The following is a 20,472-nucleotide window of genomic DNA, read 5'->3' as shown; positions in this document are numbered from 1 at the left end:
ACACATTTAAGGATGCATTTGCCCTATGTAGGTGCACATGACCACTCAAGCGTGCTTTTTAAAGTGTGGTTGTGTGGGTGCGTGCCCCTGTTTGTGCATTTTAAGCTTCTTGTTTCATCGCTTGAGGCTTATATCTTCACACAATTACCACGATAAATTCTTTTAACATAAACTGGTGACACAAATTGACTGCAGGTCTTGTTGTATATGACAGAATGAAAATAATTGTCATGCCCTTCAGCAGAGGAAAGGAGATAAATATGGACGGACAGGAGAGGGTATGACAAGCCAAGGCTGGCTTGTAAAGGTAATAATATCTATCGTTAGATTTGATCTGATCATTAATCTCTTTCTGTCTCTTTTTTTTCTTCTCCTTCAATTGACCCCCAAGCTTATATAAGCTTAACAGTGAATCCATTTTCAAGCAAAGGAAAAAAAAATCTATGTAAATTCACTGCAACAGCTTAATATCCTGCTGTGTATGTGTGCATTCGTGCGTTCTGTGTTGCTGTGCTGGGGGCGTGTTCTGCCAGTCCTTCTGCCCACGGCTCATGCATAATATCATCCGTGCATGCCACAGCGACGGGCATCCTCGCTCTGAGTGCAAGTGTTTGCGTATTCTTGTGTATTTTTGTGTAGACGTGTTGCAATCCAGATCTAATTTTGTCCGTCTTGTTCAGCCTCTATGCCAGAGCGATAGGAGGGAACGTGAATGTCAGCGTATGTGTATGTGTGATTTAAGAGGCACAGCTGTCCGCTGGGAGATGACACACCATCACACTCACTGAATACAACTGGGGAATAGGAGAGTGAGCAAAACAGAGGGAGAGAGAGGGGTCAGGGTGTTGATTTGGAGTCAACAGAGGATTAAAACAAAATCAAGCTAGAGGAGAGGGAGAAAGCCTGAAGAAAAACACAAGAGACAGAAAGAGAAGCTTGAGAGATAGTGATAGAGCTAGATAGAGAGATAGCGAGAGAGAGAGAGTGAAATAGAGAGAGAGAGAGAGAGAGAGAGGCAGAGCTCCCTAACTCCAGTGATTCCCACACTGGCTGGCAGTAAGCTGTGGGCTCTGATCTGCTCGCTCTGATGGGGTTTCTTGCTTGTGCATGCAGGGTTGGGAATCCTGAAGGTATCACAGGTTTCAGCTGCTGATTTGGCCTCTTGTTTTCCTGTGACCTATGACCAATGAGAGCCAGGGCGACTAGTCCCATCCTCACTGATGGCTGATGGATCATCAACCAATGACAGTTACAAGAATCCAGAAAGGGAGCTAAAAGAAGATCGAACACAAGCAGCCAAAGGACGACGGGCAGAAATGAGAGGTATGAGATCTATTACAGGGAAGAACATGAACATGAGTTTTTGTGGTTACAGAAGAAAGGTGGGATGTCATCAGCTACTGAGGCTTGTATGAACTGTTTCATAACTGAATCATTCTACAACTATGGCTGCACTTTTTCTGAATGATAACACTCAAATGGCAGCTCCACACTCGCACTTTTATGTTCATAGCTGCACATCAGCTTTCCCTCAGAGTTTGATTGGCATTAGCACCAAGCTGGTTTAAAGTAGCACTTGCAGAAGGTTGTGTCTGCATGTCATCCCAAGCTTCTTTGTGTGTTCTTGGGGCTGGAGGGACACATCAGAGCAAGAACCATTCTCCTGTGTTGACCTCATTCCAGAGCTGCTGTTACAACACTCCACTGTGTATATGCTTTGTATGTATATGAATGAGTGTTTATGAATGTATGCACATATGTGTAAACATGTGACTGAATGCATCCCCCCATACACATGATCTCACTTCACTCACAGAGATGCAATTAGCAAAGGGCTTTGCACTACGGAGCAGTTAATCTGAGGCCTGTTTTGATGTTTTTTTGTTAAAGTGAGCAACACAATTTAACAAAAACAACACTGCTGATGCACCAAGCTAGCACCTGAGATTAGGCCTGGGAGCAGCTGTGCATTATTATTTCTAAATCTGTGACTCAAAGCACGCTGCAAAAAAGTCAACACCAACTGCAAACACAAAGACTGCTCAGTATAAGCTGTTTGATTTGAGTTTTGTATTGCCACAAATTTGATCCTGCTAAGAATTTCAGCATTCTGTCACACTCAAATCAACATTCTCTATTTGATTTTCATTATTAGCTGCAATTCTTTCCCTATTATGATTCTGCAAATTACCTTAGTATAATATGATAAAGCTGCCTTATCACACGGGCATAATCTTGTTGGAAATTCAGAAGAAAATTAGCAAAACTGACCTGAAAATTGAGCCAAACACTCTTGTGCCTATGAAGATAAATAAGCTGTAGCTTATCTAAGTATTCAGGATCTATGTGCAAGCTATATCTGCATGAGCAGGCTGGGGTCTGAGATTCATTTCATCGTGCCTCGAGCTAGTCCAGCCAGTGCTATAAATACTGCTGTAATGCTCCACAAGAAATGGACATGAGGAGTCATCTCAAAGGGAATCAGACACCCAATTTCTGCTGTGTATGGATTTATGTGTGGGTAGAGTGTGGGTGAAGGGTTATGAGCCTTTGGTGGAGTCACCAGAGGCCACAGTCTAAGGGAGGGTGGGAGGTGGGAGTTGGCATATTAGAAATAAGTTGACTTTCTTGTTTACTAAAGAAAGAAGAGTGGCAACAGTCAACTGCAAGACTTTTTAATGTACATGGTATGCTGAAGCAAGCATTTGATTTCATTTAGTACTTTTCTTAAAGAATGTTCCCTTTCTGGTACCAGTTCTAATACTGAGAATTGTTGATCAGTCATACCAAGTGCAAATATGCAAAAATGCTAGTTTAATATTGTTGGGAAAACACTGATTCTTGACATATATATATATATATGTTCTTTTCACTTGAGTTGGACATCATAGGTTTCTAATAGCATGACAGTGTTTTGTTTTTATCATTTTTATCTAAAACCTCAAAGTTAATAATTTCTGAAGGGTTCATAGGTCATGCTATCAGACTTGGTCATTGACTGAAGACAGTCTGGCTACAGACCGTACATCTCTGATGGCCACTCTCACAACTGTTCTTCTGACACACTGTTTCAGAAGAGAAATACACCCTTAAATGTTCAAAATAGAATCGGATTAAACTTCTGTTTAGGCTCAGGGTAAGGGTTAAGGTAACAGGTAGGATACTAAATGTTAAAAACCTGTCCTGCAAAACCTGATGAAAAAAACATTTAATAAATGTCTGCTTACAAGAAAAAAACCTGTCCTCCATAAGAAATATTTTAATGCAAGTGTAGGGTACATAGCTCTGTTAACTGCACAAGCTACGTACATAACGTAGCTGAGATAATGTAGCTAAAACTCAGCTAACAAAGCAGCTATGTTCGCTACGTAGCTTGGTTAGCTAAAGCTGAAGTAATGTTTATCAGGGGTGTAACAATTCATTGATGTACATATAACAATACATCGATTTGTTGATTAATGAACCAATCAGATTGATAGAAAGTCAAAATGTCGATCAACATCATCACCTTCAAGCTGCACTTTTATTTTATAATTCCTCCCACAGGCCTGTTAAAAGTTTCCACCCCGCTGCACATCCTCAACAAAGCTAGCAGTAAACAGCATTTGCTAAAAGTAAGCAGCCCAGATGCAGAGGATATCAACTCCTCTCTCTGCAGCAAATGGAGAGGGATCCACTGCTGCATGTTCCATTTATAATATGACTGAAGCCCGACTGCTCACATTAGATTAATAAATAAAGTTAAATGTTGTCTGACCACGACTTGATTCAAGCAGGACAGTTGCTCTTCTTCTATCCCCGTTCTTTCTCTCTTGTGTTGAGATTGCTCATAATGAGTGATGGTTCCTTTGAAATAGAACTTTGTCCTAACCTCTACTCATATAGAAACTACTCAGAAATTAATCTGCCAAAACTAAATTTGTGCATAAACTCATCTGATATTGAATCAAAATCATATTGTGATGATTTTGAGATAGAAAAAATTGTATCGTTGTCAAAATATCCATATCGTACTGTATGGTGATGAAACAGATGATTTACACCCCTTATGTTAATTATGTAGCTTGGGTAGCTATGTTAGCTTCAGTGAGCCACTGTTAATGTAATTATGTCCTAAACAGGTCTAAACATTAATCTAATCTTGATTAGACTTGTGCCTTTTTTCAGTTTTGCTTATAAAACATTGTCATTAATGTCTGCCTTGTGGTTGTTTCATGAATGTAACTGCCAGACTTTGTTTATGAATAGAGCTGAATTAAAAAAAATAAAGATAAAGCAGGAAAACCGTGTACCGGCAAATTACATCTGTTCTGAATTAGACATCTCAGATAAACAGTCTATGAGAGTGGCCATCAGAAATGTAGGGTATGCAGCCGGACCCCTCTCCACTGATCGACAAGTCATCAATACCTATATATTTTTACCAGATACCAATACTGATATCAATATGATACTGTAAGAGGCATCAGAACAGCTGTTATTTTTTTTATTATAGTCAAACCATCTTTTAACTCAAAATTAAGGTACTGGAGTGAGGAAGGTCATAACAGTAGTTAAATGCAAAGCCAATGAACTGCCCAGATTCCATGTCTGTCATCAAGCAAAAACATCTTGCAAAACTCTGAAATGAAATGATTGAGGGAATGACTGAACTAAGACCATCAGCATCATGAGGCTATAGCTACAGGCAGGGTTCAAGCCGATAAACAATGGTGACCGGTGAAGTGATTAGCTCAGATGTAGCTATAGTATAGCAGCAGTGTTGTATTAGAACGTCACATTTCCTCATACCAAGAATAGTAAAGAACCGCAATGAAAGATCTTCTTGGTGGAAAACAATGTTTTTGCCTTTCTCTTAAATGGCTTCAGCATGAGTTTGTTTCACCAACTAGCTTCTGTAATAGTAAACAACGATAACAGCTACTGTGGCAAGTTCCCTCCGGAGTTATGCATGCCTATCATTTGCTCTGTCACTGATTGGCCTGTAATGAATAAGACAGACCGAATGTTTGTCCAGTCACCCTCAGAGATTGTTTCAAAGGTTCTGCCCTTCCCAAGCACTTTCAATGGGTGGTTGCCCAGATGGATGTGAAACATATTACATGCTATTGACATCTAAGGTTGATGTCTAAATTGTTTTCCTCTTCTCTTCACAGTGGTACTGTTTTGTGCCCTCCTCTCCCTCCTGCCTTCATCTCAAGCCTGCCCAAAGGAGTGTAGCTGCAATAGCAACACCAAAGTAGTGGATTGCCGGGGTCGAGGCCTCTATGACATCCCTCGACGACTACATCCAGACACCCAAGAACTGTACCTCCAAGATAATCGTATCAGGGGGCTGGGATCAATGGCTTTCAGAGAAATACCGCTTGTCCGCATTCTTGACCTGTCAAACAACTCTATAACATCAATATCACCAACTGCTCTGCTGGGCCTCCGAAGTCTCCAGCGCCTCAGCCTGGCACACAACAGCCTTAGAGAGCTTGACAAGAGGTTGCTTGGACCTATTCGCTCACTCTCACACCTTGACCTCTCGCACAACAGGTTAGGACATAATTTTTCCCTCACTCTTAAATCAACTACAAATTCAAATTCACACAACTTAATTATCTCTCTGACAGCAATTGTTTTGAAGCACCCAGTGACACAGACAACAAGAATAAGTGAAAGCTAAAAAGACCTAAAATGAGTACTGATATAAATTAGGCTAATTTATCAATGAAAAGACTGAATAAAACAGCAAAGGATCAGACTAATGAAAGGATAACTCAAGTAACTCATTGTATGTTTTTTCTCCAGCCTGTGGGGTTTGCCTGGAGCCATGGGTGACAGTTTGAGAAATCTCAGTCACCTGGGGCTAGCACACAACAGGATAGCACGAATTGATCGTTCCTTGCTGGAGGCCCTGACCCGCCTGGACAGCCTTACACTACGAGGCAACCCCTGGAGGTGTGACTGCCAGCTCATAGGCCTCAAACTCTGGCTGGAGACATACCTCTTTAAAGGTAAAAGCATTGGTAGTTTCAAGCATCAGTTGGGGAATGTTAATCTTGCAAAGCTGATATATTGGCCAGATTCCATGTCTGTAATCAGGCAGATCTATCTTGCAAAGGGTTAATCTGAAATGCTTGTTCCCAGTCAAATATGACCTGACCAATCAGTGTCGTTTGAGGAGAACAAGGCGGTACCTACAGAAGTAGTTTAGGTGTACTGCAACCCTGTAAACAATGGCTGCTGGTGAAGGGATGAGCTTGGATGTAGCTATTGCGGCAGTTTATCAGAACTGGAAAAGATGTCTTTTTTGAAGAAGAGCAAAGAACAGCACTGAAATTTGTTTTTGGCAGAATGTTAATCCAGAATGTTAATTTTTTGAGTTGTTTTTCCCTTCCCAAACTATTTGTTTAGACTGTTGCCCAGATAAATGTGAAATACATTGAACGCAGTGGAAACAACTTTTTAAGAAATTAAAAATTCTGCATTTTTCAAACAAATCAACACTGAAAGATCATAGCCAGCATGAACTTGACACTTTTTTTGGTGTAAGATACATTCACCAGCCACTTTATTAGGTACACCTTAATAGTACCAGGTTGGACCCCTTCCCCTGATAGCTTCACACAATTGCTGCAGAATTGTCGACTGCACATCCATGATGGGAATCTCCCATTCCACCACATCCCAAAGGTGCTTTACTGCATTAAGATCTGGTGACTGTGGGGGGCCGTTTGAGTGCAGTACACCCACTGTCAGGTTCAAGAAACCAGTTTAAGATGATTTGAGCTTTGTGCATTACCCTGCTGGAAGTAGGCTTTAGAAGATTAATACAATGTGGTCATAAAGGGATGGACATGGTCAGCAACAATACTCAGGTAGGTTGTGCCATTTAGCCCATCAGCTTCAAAGTTCAATGTGTTGTGCGTTAAGAGATGGTATTCCACATACCTTGGTTGTAATGAGTGATTATTTGAGTTACTACTGCCTATCTTTTATCTCAATCCAGTCTGCCCATTCTCCTCTGACCTCTGAGATCAACAAGGCATTTTGGTCCACAGTACTGCCGCTCACTGGGTTTTTCCGTTTTTTCTGACCATTCTTTGTAAACCCTAGAGATGGTTGTGCCTGGAAATCCCAGTAGATCAGCAGTTTCTGAAATACTCAGACTAGCCCACAGAACACCAACAACCATGGCACGTTCAAAGTCACTTAAATCCCCTTTCTTCTTCATTCTGATGCTCAGTTTGAACTTTAGCAAGTCATCTTGACCACAGTTACATACCTAAATGCAGTAAGTTGCTGCCATATGATTGGCTGATTAGCTATTTGTGTTAAAAAGCAATTGAGCAATACAATACAATACAATAACTTTATTTATCCCTGAAGGGAAATTCATTTGTCTGGAGTCTCATCTGTTTGTGGTAGAATTATGTAGTCTTATTGCTGATGGTATGAAAGATCTTCTATATCTTTCTGTCCTGCAGCGAAGGGAGAGGAGCCGTCCACCACCATTGTTTCTTTGGTCATTTAGGTAGATATGAAGTGGATGATCCATGTTCCTCAGAATGGCCTCCATCTTCTTCATTGTGCATCTCTCCACCTCATCCTCCAATGAGTTCAACTTGATTCCAACCACAGAGCCAGCTTTTTTCATCAGTTTGTTCAGACGCCTTTCATCCCTGTGCTTTACACTGCCTCCCCAGCAGATTTTAGCATAAAACAGAACACTTGCCACAAAACATCTGCAGCATCTTACTGCAGATGTCTATTGATCGCAGTCTTCTCAGGCAAAAAAGGCAGCTCTGCCCCTTTTTGTAGATGAAATCTACATTTTTAGACCAGTCCAACTTATTATCTAGGTGTACACCTAAATATTGATATGATGTCACCAGCTCGATGTCCACGCCACAAGTGTTCACTGGCTGAAGAGGGGGTTTTGGATCTGCGGAAATCTATGATCATTTCCTTTGTCTCTGAGGTGTTGAGTAGGAGGCAGTTTTTGTGACTCCAGTCACTGAAACAGGCATACCTACTAGAGTGGCCAGTGAGTGTATAAAAGAAAATGGAAATGGGAGGTTGCGGCCTGATGCCAGTGATATGAAAAAGTCTATCTGGTGAGTCAGGTTAGGGTTGTGGTTTATTGATATTGAAAAAAAACCTGTCACCAGGCATGATGTAATAAAATGATAGAGTGTAGCTCTCTCTATGTTATACATCGTTGTACTGGTGAAGCTGAGAGAGATGTGAGATGTTACCTCATTGCATTTTCTCATCTTTGCTTCAGTAGTCATGAAGCTGGATTTATATCCATTATTAGCCCCATGTTTACCTGGAAACTGTCAAAATTTGTTTTGCTTTGCAAGTTGTGCAAAATTATTTTTACTTTTATTTTGCAAAGTTGCCCATCATAGTTTCCCTAGGGGCTCCACTTTGGGAGTCACTGGGCTAGGGAAATGTCTCTAACATTTCAAACTTATATCTGCCGGATATTAAATTATGGAAATGTTTTTTAATGGTAAAACTGACCTTTTTAACAAATAAATAAACCTGGACCAGTTGTGTATCAGAATAGAAAGGGCAGGACTCTCCAGCCAGTTTACACAATGAGAGTGGAGCCTCTTTCAGAGATTAAAATACACTAACCCCAAATTGATGTAATGTTTATGTATTCTGACCTTGGAGAGATTGACAGTGTGGAGTTAAGACCAAGCTTAAAGGTCTGTCCAGTTATTAAAGATGGAGGAATGAGTGTTTGTGTGCCACACGTTATTCTGTTATTATTTTTTACAACAGTGGGTTTGAAAATGACTTTGTTCACAGTGAACACAAACTGTTCATGTCAATCAAATGTTTAAAAAATGATACAGTTAGGATTCTTGATGTTATAAGAGGACTTTCTATTTGATTGATGGTCTCTAACATTGCTTGAGATTAAAGCTTGGCTATAGTGTTGATCTGGGCATTCATTGCAGCACCATTTATTCCCATACCAGTGATTTTTTCAGTCATAGACAGAGATGACACACGAGCTATTAAGAGTTAAATTCCCAACTACATTATTTTCCATGCTAGATGAACCCCAGCATTAGATAACAAATAAGCACTGTACAGTGAAAGCTCGGCTCGCTTGGCCCGCCTACATGCCCATGCTCCGCTGACACAGCTCTCGTCTTAGAGACTGAAAATTCTAATTACTGCAAAACAGAACAATGGATCCAGATACATGGATGTGTGCTTCATGGGGAGCCAGTGGTTAATCAGGCAGGCAGAGAGGAACACAGCTTAACATGAAAATCAAGTGGGAAGAACAATAAAGGCATCGACGGGACAAACGGAGCAGCTTAACTCATGCTTCTCCTGTATTAAAGTCACTAATACAAATGATTTCAAGAATCCATTGCATCCTGTGAAAGTCTGTCTTTGACCCCTCCTGTCTGATCTAACAATGTTTAAATCTGTCCCCAAGGTGGAGTGGTGGATGAAGTGCTTTGCTCGCAACCAGAAGAGATGAGAGACAGAGACCTGCAGAAAGTCCCCTACCAGCTTTTCCATGCCTGCATGACCACAAGCTACCATTACCTGTTTGCTAACATACACCACCTGGAGTCAGAGAGGCTGCTGCGAGGCCACACCCATGGAAACCACGCTCATCCCTCCAGCCACACTCTCCACATTCCCATGGGGATGGGGGAAGGTTTTGGAGCAGGAGGAGGAGGTGGAGGTGGTGGTGGTGGAGGGAATTTGCCAGAGTGTGAACCTAAGCAGAGGCCACGGCCTGTCAACCTGCGCCACGCGATTGCCACAGTGATTATTACGGGCGTAGTATGTGGGATAGTGTGTCTGATGATGTTGGCTGCAGCAGTGTACGGCTGTGCCTACGCTGCAATCATGGCCAAATACCAGCGGGAGTTAAAGAAGAACGAGGAGTTGGCAGCAGCGCGGGGGGCGGATCATAACACAGCTGATGAGAAGGAACCGCTGGAGAATGCTATCGCTTAGGAGACGATAACATGAACCCTTGACTTACAACCTGGGCCTCAACCTCTAACCCGATCCTCGCTGGATGCCATGTGTGTGAGTGTGTGTTTATGAGCAAAAAAAGGAGACGGAGATCTGTTACCTTTGTGTGTTCACCTCCTGTCTGAGATTTTGGGTAGCTAACTTCCACAGGTATTCGACTATGCACTGTATCCTCTGCTGTATGCGGGTTCCAGGACAGGCCAAAGAATCCCAAAGGAATCAATTCCATTTTGTCTGAGACATGCATATCACTGATATGAACAAATAGCTATATATTTATAATTGTGTATTTGTAGGTCTAATAGTAAAGCTCTATTTAGAAAATAGATTTCAGAGTTTGGTTGTCTTTTGAGGTAATTTAAAAAACTCATAGCAGGCAGCTGCTGTAGTTTTCTGTATCATTATTGTGAGAGGATGGAAGAAAGAATGAGTGTTTGTCATTGTTTTATTTGTGTTTCAGTCTATGTGATGAGAGATGTTACCGTAAGCACATATTATTAGAGATTTTAAGAATTTTTGTGCCTAATAACGTGATACAGTTTTGAAGATGTTTTCTGAGAGGATATTTTTCTGCCAGCTGAAGAGAAGATGGGAAATTCGCTGAAGCAATAATGAAACAAACTAAAAGAAAACAACAGAAAAACTTGGACTCTGCCTTGTTGTTTTTCTACGACTTCACAGGTTTATAGGTTGAAGTTATCACCCTGCTGCAAACACAAACAGAAACTTTTAGACCTGCAATTTTGAGAGTCTTGTTTGTGACTTAATGCTGATTTACTTATGGTAGTCCTGTCCTTCAGTATGTGTCATATAAAATAAAAGGAAATATTTGGTTTTAAATAAAGAAAGGATTCTTAAAAAAGGGTGTTTTTGAAAAGAAAAAATGTATTGATTCAATGTATTTCTCTATGTTTATGTAAACATAGTATTCACAGGAAGCAATGCATTTTTCCTCTTAAGCCCAGGTCAGATGAAAGATTTGCAATAAGAAGAGTTAAAACTTGTGATGAGCTGCTCTGCAACATTCTGATAGCCTTCCTGAGATGATGGATCTTTTTCACAGCATTAGATTCTCAACAGTCAGTTTAAAGTGATTTAATTTTTAAGTCACAATCACAGTTTGACAGTTCACTATTTTTCCATAAATTTTTAATTATCTGTATCTTCATCGTCATGATAATGTGGAATATTGGTGGGGATAAAGGGGAGAACTTTCTGGGGCCCAGCCAAAAATGGTGCAGGAAAATCATAGTCCATAGTTAAGTTAATCTGTGTAAACTGTATTTTACCTTTTACCTGAATAATTACCACTCCTATCCAGGACAAATAAAAAAAAAAGGATTTTATGCAATCATGCCAAAGTATAATGAAGCATTTTCAAAATGTAAACCCATTTTCATGAAACAAAATTACCTTTTTATTGATGATGTAAACAATGTGGATGGGCACATTGACTAAACCATTTGAAAAATAATGTCAGACATCATAGCTAAAACCATGAAGTGCATAAATGTCCGGATACCAGACAATAAAGTAGAAGACACTGAAATAACTTTAAGTGATCAAAAAAATAATTAACTGCAAAATAAAGGCGAAAATTAGGTACGATAAAATACGCTCAAGTGGCAAAAAAAGGAGATTTAAATGGTGAAAAGAGGTTAAAGAGTGGCAAAGATGGGTTAAATTTGCATGAAATTGGCTAAAAGTAAGAAAATGGGCAGTAAAATTGGTGAAATGCAGTTCAAACGTAGCAAGTGTAGGTTGGAAGTACCAAAAATGGATTAACAATTTGTTAAAAGAGGCTTATAGGGTAAAGGCAGCAAATATGGTTTCAGAAAGGAATAAGTGCCAAAAATAGGTTTAAAGTGGCAAAAAAAGAACTAAGTTGCAGCAATGGGTGGAAAAAAGGGAAGAATGGTCAAAAAGTGGCAAAATTGTTTTAAAATTGGTGAAGTAGGCTAAAAGTGGCTAAATGGGTTTAACATGGCCAAAAAATTTCTCAAAGTTGCAAATATGGTCAGTAAAAAGTGTGAAAAATGGTAAATAACTGGTGAAGAGGTGGTTTAAAGTGGCAGAAATTGGTTAAAAGTGGCAAAAATGAGTTGAAAGTGGCAAAAAACAGCTTAAAGTTGCAAAAAGTTGGCTGTAAAAAGTGTGATAAGTGGTATAAAACTGGTGAGGAGATGGTTTTAGATGGCAAAAATTGGTTAATAAGTGTCAATAAAGAGTAAAAAGTGGCAAGAAATTGGCTAAAGTTGCAAAAAAGGTCATACAAAGGAAAAAAAATAGGTTTAATATAAAAACAAATGTTGCAATATCAGCAGACAGTGATGAAAAGTGGTTAAAAGTGGCATGAATAAACAATTCGAACATCAGAACCCAGAAATATCTCGACACACTTTTCAGCTCCAAAATGAGGTAACAGTTAGCCAGCATGCTAGCACCAATGCTACTAATTTAACAAACAGACATTGATATCATCAATAAATCACAACTGAGGAGAGCCCATTCACTGGGTTTTTCAGTGAATGGGCTCTCCTTTTGCCCAGCCGATTCTGTGGGCAGGCCTGTTATAACTTCTATATCTTAATAAGGATGTTGAATGTATGTTTTTTTTTTTTTAAGATATACAGTGCTTAACAAATTTATTAGACCACCTGTCATATTTGTCTCAGAGACCATCCAGCATCATGAAGTGCTTTAATGCGGACTCTTTCATTTTCAGTGAGCTCTCCGCGTTTTACCATTTTGAACAGGAATGAGGAATTTCAAACTGAATTTAACTGGATTCACAAATTTCAAACTGAATTCACCCAAATTTGAGCCGGCTCACTGGGCTTCTCTGAGAAATCAGAAATTGATCAAGCATAACATTCAACCACTAAAACTCATTTTTCTGTTCGAGAATGCAAGTAAATTACTATAAATTGACATATTTATCGAGAAATATTAATGTGCTTTACTATTTTTTCAGTTTTTTGTATATCAGTAAATTTGAAAATTCATGGATAACATTGGTGTGTTAACCATTGCAGAAACATAAAAAATGATTTTGGTAATTACCAATGCTGTTAATTTAGGGCAGCTTTGGCAGGGTGGGTTAGGGTTAGGGTGGTCTAATAAATTTGTTAAGCACTGTATTTTGGGGCATTTTATGATTAGATTCAGAGGAAAGGACAGTGGATATAGTTGGAAACAGGCATTGGGGGGGAGCAGGCCGCATTTAAACTTGGCCTACCCACATACATTGGCTGTGACCAAACACTCAGCCACCTGCACCCCGCATGCATGTTTCTTGTCACAGTCATCATAGGAAGGCATTTTCATGTGCCAATTACATGGCACATTTAAAGACAAAAAATACTTCACTTGCTCGGTCTTGTTCTAACGGAAATCATTATTTTTCCACAGATAAATTTAGCCACTGCAGCCTTGAATTTCTCATGTATTGCCAGAGTGTAATAGTGTAGCACTGCGTATGTGCATAGCTGATGGAAAGGACAGGATTTTTCATCAGGCTAAAGTTTCCATGTTAGAAGTTTTTCTAAAAAAGATGGATCTAATTATGCATCATAATAATATTTTATTGTTATTAATAATTGATTGATAATTTCCACCAGGAGTGTTTTAAAGCTTAATCCCTGTAGTCTGGATGCTCAAGGATGTAAACAGATGCCTATGGTCTTAACGCCTGATCTGGGTTTCATGTCTGTGTGCGTTACTGCAGCAGACTTTCTGCACGTGGCTCAGGATGTGACCACAAACACTGGCAGCACACACACGCGTCTGTATGCACACGTTAACATTGTGACTCAAGAGATGTCTGCGGGGTCCGTGGTGTGTGATGTCATCAGCCTGTCCTGTTAAGTTAGTGTATTAGCGTATTCACAAGTCTACAGCTCAGTGGAGCGCAGGGCAGTGAAAACTGGCCCTAACCGGCCTTCGCTAAATTTGCATTCCAGCCTACATTTCTCCTCCCATCTGACTCTCTTATATAAAACAACCCTTACAGACATCCCCCGATCTGACGAGCATGATCGTCATTACTGTACATCAACGCCTAATGATGGGACATGATATTCTTTAGTCATTTGGATGGCTGCCTAACAGGATTTAGGAGAATGATATCATCTTGTAACAAAAGTGATCAAGTCAGCAGGGTCGAGTGAATCTGTGGGCTGGTGTAAACTCTGGGCTGCTTGTGTACCACTCTGACACAAATCTGATGCATAATCTGTGGGTATGTGTGCAGTGGCACTGCACAGATTCTCCCATCTCTGTCCTTCTGCTCCAGTGGTTTCCCCCAGGCCAAGAGTACCCACAATGCAGTGCTTTCATGTCAATGCATCCAGGCACCGTGAAATAATGTTCTCTTTCTGTGCCCTTTTATTTCCTCTCTCATGTTATCGTTGGATTTCCACAAGAATTTCCTCTTTCACCTTTCACCAGTTGTTTTTTTCATTGTCCAGGATAATTCCCTGGGATTGATGTCATTTGTTTAAAGAAGCTCCGACAGGAATAATTAGAAGGCAAACGCTGGCCTAAATTTTTTTGTGAGGTGGAAGGATTACAATAGTTATAGTATCACTTTGAACATTTTTGTCCAAAGGATGAATTTTTCACTTTTATTGTGCAATCATTTTGTTTGTGTTACTGCAAATGGCATGTTTTTATTGTCAGAAGTTTGGGTGTTTTTAGGTATAGATTTTGAAAATTCAATTTCAATTTTTGAAAGGGCCTAAAGTTTACAAATTTACTACCCTAATAAGCCATTCATGGACAAAAGTGTGAAAAATTTTGATTAAATTATTTTATAAGAATATTTTAACCTACTGTTTTAATTAATAATTTTCACCAATGTCAGCCCTGTCCAAAACTACTAAGTATTTGAATATTTTGGGGATTTTATCCCTTTAAATGCCAGTTTGACTGCAAGACATCATGGTTGTTTTCCATGGAAAAAATAGCAGAAAATAAGTTATTTTCAAAATAATAATGATACAAATACTACTACTACTACTAATAATAATTTTAAAAATCGTAACAATAATGTCAGTTGGCCAGGGGATTTTTTCAAGTGAAGCCCTTAATGTAAAAAATTGCAACAAAACTAATTTTGATGCACTATTGGTTTTGTTTAGTGTCCGATTTCAAACTTTACTCCCTAATAAGCCATTCATGGACAAAAATTTCCACCTAAATGATTGTTTTAGTTGTGTCAGAGATTTTAAACCAAATTAATTTTGATGCATGATTTGTTTTGTTGTAGTGTCTGATTTAAAAATGTCCAATTATGAAAAGTCTATAGATTAATATTGTCGACTCTTTAATCTTAAATCTTTCCATCAACCTCAGTCCTATTCAAAACTAACAAAACTTCAGTAATTTTAAGGACTTGTGTCCATTTCTGCATCAGTGGCAGGTAGATGTGTATGGATGTGTATGAATAGGTTTAGTTAAGACTGATGGCCATAGCAGCCTTTGCCATGAGTGTGTGAAATGTGGACTGAAAAATGTGAGTTAGTATGGCCTGCATTGTATCAAGTCCTTTGAGTAGTTGGATGAAAAGAAAAAGGCTTTACAAGCTTAGTCCATTTACCATTTAGTTTATATATCTGTTTGTGTGAATTTCATTTTATAAACAGAAAAATAAGTCACAAACAGAATCTAGGATCTTCTTTATTAGTCTTTCAATTGCTGTAGGGTGAAACTATGCCATTCTTGCTGCAAAAAGTCAAACAATTTGGCTTTGTTTGATGGCTTGTAGCAAGCCATCTTGTTCTTGATCACATCAGCAGTACACTGTAGACCAAATAAGTAGCCAATGTTCAAAATGTTTGATAAAAAATGATTACATCATTGTTTTTAAGTCGTGGAGATACATTTCTAATCCACAATGATCTAATAAAACTCATTAGAAGCATCTGTAAAAATTAACTGAAAAACAATTTGTTAAGCAGCATGTAATTAGCCATTTTAAGTTATATCAACCCTATATACTTGTACATTTATAACTTAACTTTTTAAGTCAAACTGCACTGTGGAAACTTTCTAACACTTACATGTTCTTCATCCACTGCAGTTTTTCCCCATTTCTGTCACAATCTTGAACATTCAAACCAGTCAAGGTAGGCCAATTTAAGTGGCAATAACTGAAAGGTACACACTAAACCAGGAAGACTTCCTCCATCATATTCAGTATACCATCTGTTTTATAATGAAGTTGCACCCTACAGGCCAAGCTTCTCAAACTGAGTAACTTCACCCATGGTGCAAAAGTGTTAAATGCCTAAAGTCATTCTGGGAAAACTGCAGATTGAGGGATGATTGTCAGATCATTTTAATACAATGAAAAAATACTTAAAATGATCAAATACTGTTTACTTAAAAAAATGTGTTCAGTCAACTCAGAAAAATAAAGCTGAAATAGCTATTTTGGATTTGTAAGTTAACATAAATCGTTTTTCTAATAACCTTCAACTACTTGGTCTTATAGAGTGTGAAGCAAGCCTACGTTGGAATTCAGCTGGCACTGGTGCAGAATGACTTCACAGAGGGATGCTAATTTAGGGGTAACAGGAGCTGTCTCTTTCTTTTACTTTCTGGGATAAATTACCAGAGAGATGTGGTAAATTTTTAGATTTCAGGGAAAAAAATGCCCTCAATTAAACAAAAAGTGTTCAATTTATTCAAACACAAACCAACAATCAGCAGAACCTGATGAAAAAAAAATACTGCATCTTTAGAGAGTTTGATGTCTGACACATGATGTCATATCCCAACCCTCCTAAAGACAATACCATGACAACTCCATAACTATACAGCTTTATTACCTTCCTCCTCATATTTCCCCATTTCCAGTGGTTTCCTTCCAGTGTAACTAAGCAGACGGCAAACAGAGCAAGGGCTGCACTCTATACCCTCGATATGCTGATTGCACTGAGTTGCATTATATGGGCGTGACATATTTGGGCTTCTGAGTCACCAGGACGTGAGATGAGGCAGGCCACAAGAAATCCTCCAGGCCACAATATTCCGTAAATACGCACAGAGGTAAAAGGCGTTTATGAAACTCACTTCTATTAATATTTTCATGCATAAATGCTGCCTGTGTCGCTCTCTTCTTCTTCTTCACATTCATGCAGAGGGGATAAAAAAAGAAGTACAGTCGGTGTACGTTGGCGGTAAACGTTTCAACTCAATAAGAGGAAATGAAGTAAGAGCAGACAACTGAAGACCAGGAAAACAAAGCCCACATAACAGAATATCTCACTCCCTGTCAGCGCAAAAGTGTGTGAGAAAGAAAGAGCCGCTTGAGTCCCAACTTACCCGCAGCTATGGGTGATTTCCTCTCATCCAGAAGCTGAATGGCAGTGCTGGCCAAAACGACACTCTTGTTTTCTGATCCTAGGCAAAAAAACAAAAAAACACACAGAGTTCACATCACAGTCAAATCATAACTCTTTATATTAGTTCTGAAATAACCACAAAATGATTGGAGAGAGACGCACTGCACATAAATACCACAGTGTACTTTTTCATGGCTGTAGTGGGCCGCCACAGTCCTGTGAGGAAAAGTGCATCCAAGGCAAGTCCTCAGAATAAATAAGAGGCTTTCAGATCACTTGTATTAGCTGGCACTAATGGGAAGCCTCAGCCTGAGGATGGATGGGAACACATTCTCCCTTTGGGGGTGGAACTGTTTTTTGTTTTTTTTGTTTTTTTTAGCGACACGGTTAAACTGCACATGTTAGAGGTGCTTGTCTGTGACTTTTTGTGAGTGTGCATGTTCTCGCCAAGTCACTATGGAAAGGGCCGAACCTCTTCCTAACATATCTGATTTCAACCCACAGCAATCAGTCGAGTCCACAAGAACACAGCCCAGAATTAATAAGAAAGGACGGGACGGGACGGGGGGGGATGTGAGAAAAAAAAAAAAACAGCCAAATATGGATGAAAGAGGGAAAAAGTGGGGAAAGGGGCAATTTGAGAAAGATACTTTTAACTGGGGTAAGTTTATTATCTATTTTATGTATTACACACATAGACCTTACATCTTTAAGCTCCATTTTTAGTAAACTCTCTTTTTATTTACCACTTTATTATTTTTCTGGAAGAGCTAACAAGAATTAAAAAAAAGACTAATTTCATATTAAATTCATAAAGTGAATACAAAACAAACCTGTGTTGAAAGGGAGAGAGTAGACAAATGTTCCTGGTACTTGTTCTGCTGCTCTCTTGTACCACAGGGGAAAATGATCAGCGTTGAACACTCCCTCTTTGTCTTCAGCTGTCAGGAAGTCTCTTGAAGCAGACGGGAAACAGAGGTAATGATCATACAGAGGACGCACACATAAAATATAACACATCACATACTGTGAAGTCGTGCTCTGAGCATACTTACTGGTTTGTAAGCTCATCAGGAACCACAAACAGGTTGATTCTGGACAGGCCCGTTCTTGTGCCCAGGTAGGCTATCTCCACCCCTTTATCAGAGTTCCTGAGAAGAATAACAATGGAAAGGTATGTATGTGACTTTTCAATACAAATTACTACATTAGAGTTTAACTGTTTACGAGAGCAATCTTCTTGTAGTTTTCCTTAAACATAATTTCAGTCAATATCTGTGACATTAAAAAGAATGGTTTTGTTTGTTAATGGGATTGTATTAACCCTCTGTGCCATAAGCATTTACCATTGTGTCTCACCAGGACTTTTTGTTTTAAAAACTTGTAAATCATCAACCTTCAAAGAGTGTTTGTGCTGCAGTAATGCCACTTGAATTAAAGAAAAAATATTGGAATATAAAGACAAAAGAAAGAAACTAATTGGTAATTAAAACTCAAAGATTTTTATGTTTTGAACACAGTAAACATAAATGACTAATGTTTTTTTTTGCACAGACTTCTTCTCCCATCTGTATGAGACCAAAACAGTGAAAAAAAATTTATTCTTTGACAAAAAGTCTACAATTTATTCAAATTTTTACAAAAAAAGTTCTTGTGCTTTTTGGGAAAATTTGAGTCATTGTTTAAAGGAGATCCTGCCTGTAGTGACAAAGACAGACAAATTACAGCCTTCTTGTGTCTCCTCCTTTATATTAAGAGCCATTTAGACCCTCCTCTCAACTTTCTAAGTGTTTACACATGCGCTGTGCAGCAAAGCTTGACGTGACAATGGAACACCCTGCCATTGGTTGTCACATCCTGTCACAATGCATTCTGGGATACAAAAAGACAATACAGCAGCGGGCTCAACCAGCTAACTGCCAGAACAATCGAAGAATGGATTAAAAACTATATCAATATTGGACTTACTGATGTGGATTTAATCTTTTAAATTTTGATTTCCAGACTCACAAGAAAACGATTTATAAGAGCTATGAAGGCGTAGCCACAGTAAGCGGCTGTGATTTTAACTTTGAATAAAGGCCCATTTATGGGCCTGGATACAGACGGAGCCTTCTGTCCGTGCTCCGCGTTCATTTTGTCCATATTTCTGCACGTTTCCATAAAGCTTATGGATATGGGCCAAACGGAGCAGTACCACTGGAAACCATGGGGGCAGTGTTGCTGTCACTACCCAATACGTAGCTCTAGTGAGACACGAAGAAGAAATAACAACGGCGGAACTTTTCGAGGAAAAGTTGTGCGAGTTGGTTAAAAATGCTTCCTCCGTTTTTGTCTTTTATGCAAGAGGTACATTATCAATACCTCCTCCACAGTCGCCATGCCAGCGTAAAGGACGCATGGAAGTATGTGAGCAGTGACGGTAACATCGTTTGAAAAGGACGTATACATTTTCGTATGTGAAGGGAGTATAAATGAGCCTTAACACGTGTCTCTTCTTGCCATGTATGCCAATGCTGTCAGCTCTGTGACCCACTACAGGATCCCATCTAACCAGTGAGAACCACTACACTACGATACAGTTTATGTTGAAACCAATAATAAACATTTACAATAAGACCACAGAGGAAGAAAAGAAAGGATGACACACTCAGACTTATTGAGCACCAGACTCGTCCAGTAGGCCTCCAGAGGGGCCGTCACCACTGCGTCAAAGAGAACCTCCTGAACCAGCTCCTTGTCACCTTACAAGACAAACAAAGTAATTTTTTTCATAAACCAACAATGATAAAAAACATACTGTTTCCAATGAAGTGAAGAACTTGGACTTTATAGGTAAGTTAAACAAACATTGTAGGTGTGGTTCGTGTCCATTGAGGTAAAGTTTGATAGCCTCGATCTGTGACAGGTAGCGGTGCTCTGGGTGCTCATCTGTGTTGCAGTAAGTCCTGATATAAAACAAATAATACATAATAAGGACACTGGAGCACATAATGCAGCCATAAGTGTTACTACTTCTGGGAATCTGAGTTATGTAAATAACCTTCAGCCTTGGATTTTTATCACAGCTTGAGCTTGGGCATAAAATCATGTTGCCTTCAGTTACTTTTGC

The 20,472-nt window shown here is 39.3% G+C and overlaps 2 protein-coding genes across 5 annotated transcripts in view; one reads left to right on the top strand and one right to left on the bottom strand.

Moving 5' to 3' along the window:
• cacna2d3a (calcium channel, voltage-dependent, alpha 2/delta subunit 3a) overlaps nt 1-20,472 on the bottom strand; it is a 213,339-nt gene that overhangs the window by 30,516 nt on the left and 162,351 nt on the right. For all 4 annotated transcript variants that reach the window (XR_005992575.1, XM_041799783.1, XM_041799785.1 and 1 more), the window contains 5 exons: nt 20,211-20,308; nt 20,011-20,104; nt 18,416-18,511; nt 18,194-18,315; nt 17,341-17,418 (listed from right to left, as the gene is read on the bottom strand). Coding sequence is in view for 3 of the 4 variants with exons in the window: in XM_041799783.1 (XP_041655717.1) it covers nt 17,341-17,418; nt 18,194-18,315; nt 18,416-18,511; nt 20,011-20,104; nt 20,211-20,308 (488 nt within the window). In the remaining variant the exon portion in view is untranslated. The remainder of the gene's footprint in view (nt 1-17,340; nt 17,419-18,193; nt 18,316-18,415; nt 18,512-20,010; nt 20,105-20,210; nt 20,309-20,472) is intronic.
• On the top strand, nt 510-12,031 carry LOC121517771 (leucine-rich repeat and transmembrane domain-containing protein 1). The gene is made up of 4 exons (XM_041799786.1): nt 510-1,323; nt 5,157-5,541; nt 5,797-6,002; nt 9,458-12,031. The coding sequence occupies exons 1-4, from the start codon at nt 1,221-1,223 to the stop codon at nt 9,988-9,990; spliced, it is 1,227 nt and encodes a 408-aa protein (XP_041655720.1). The 5' UTR covers nt 510-1,220; the 3' UTR covers nt 9,991-12,031.

The sequence above is a fragment of the Cheilinus undulatus genome, linkage group 11, assembly GCF_018320785.1.
Source record: "Cheilinus undulatus linkage group 11, ASM1832078v1, whole genome shotgun sequence".
Taxonomy (NCBI): Eukaryota; Metazoa; Chordata; class Actinopteri; order Labriformes; family Labridae; genus Cheilinus; species Cheilinus undulatus.
This window is presented reverse-complemented; position numbering and strand designations above follow the sequence as displayed.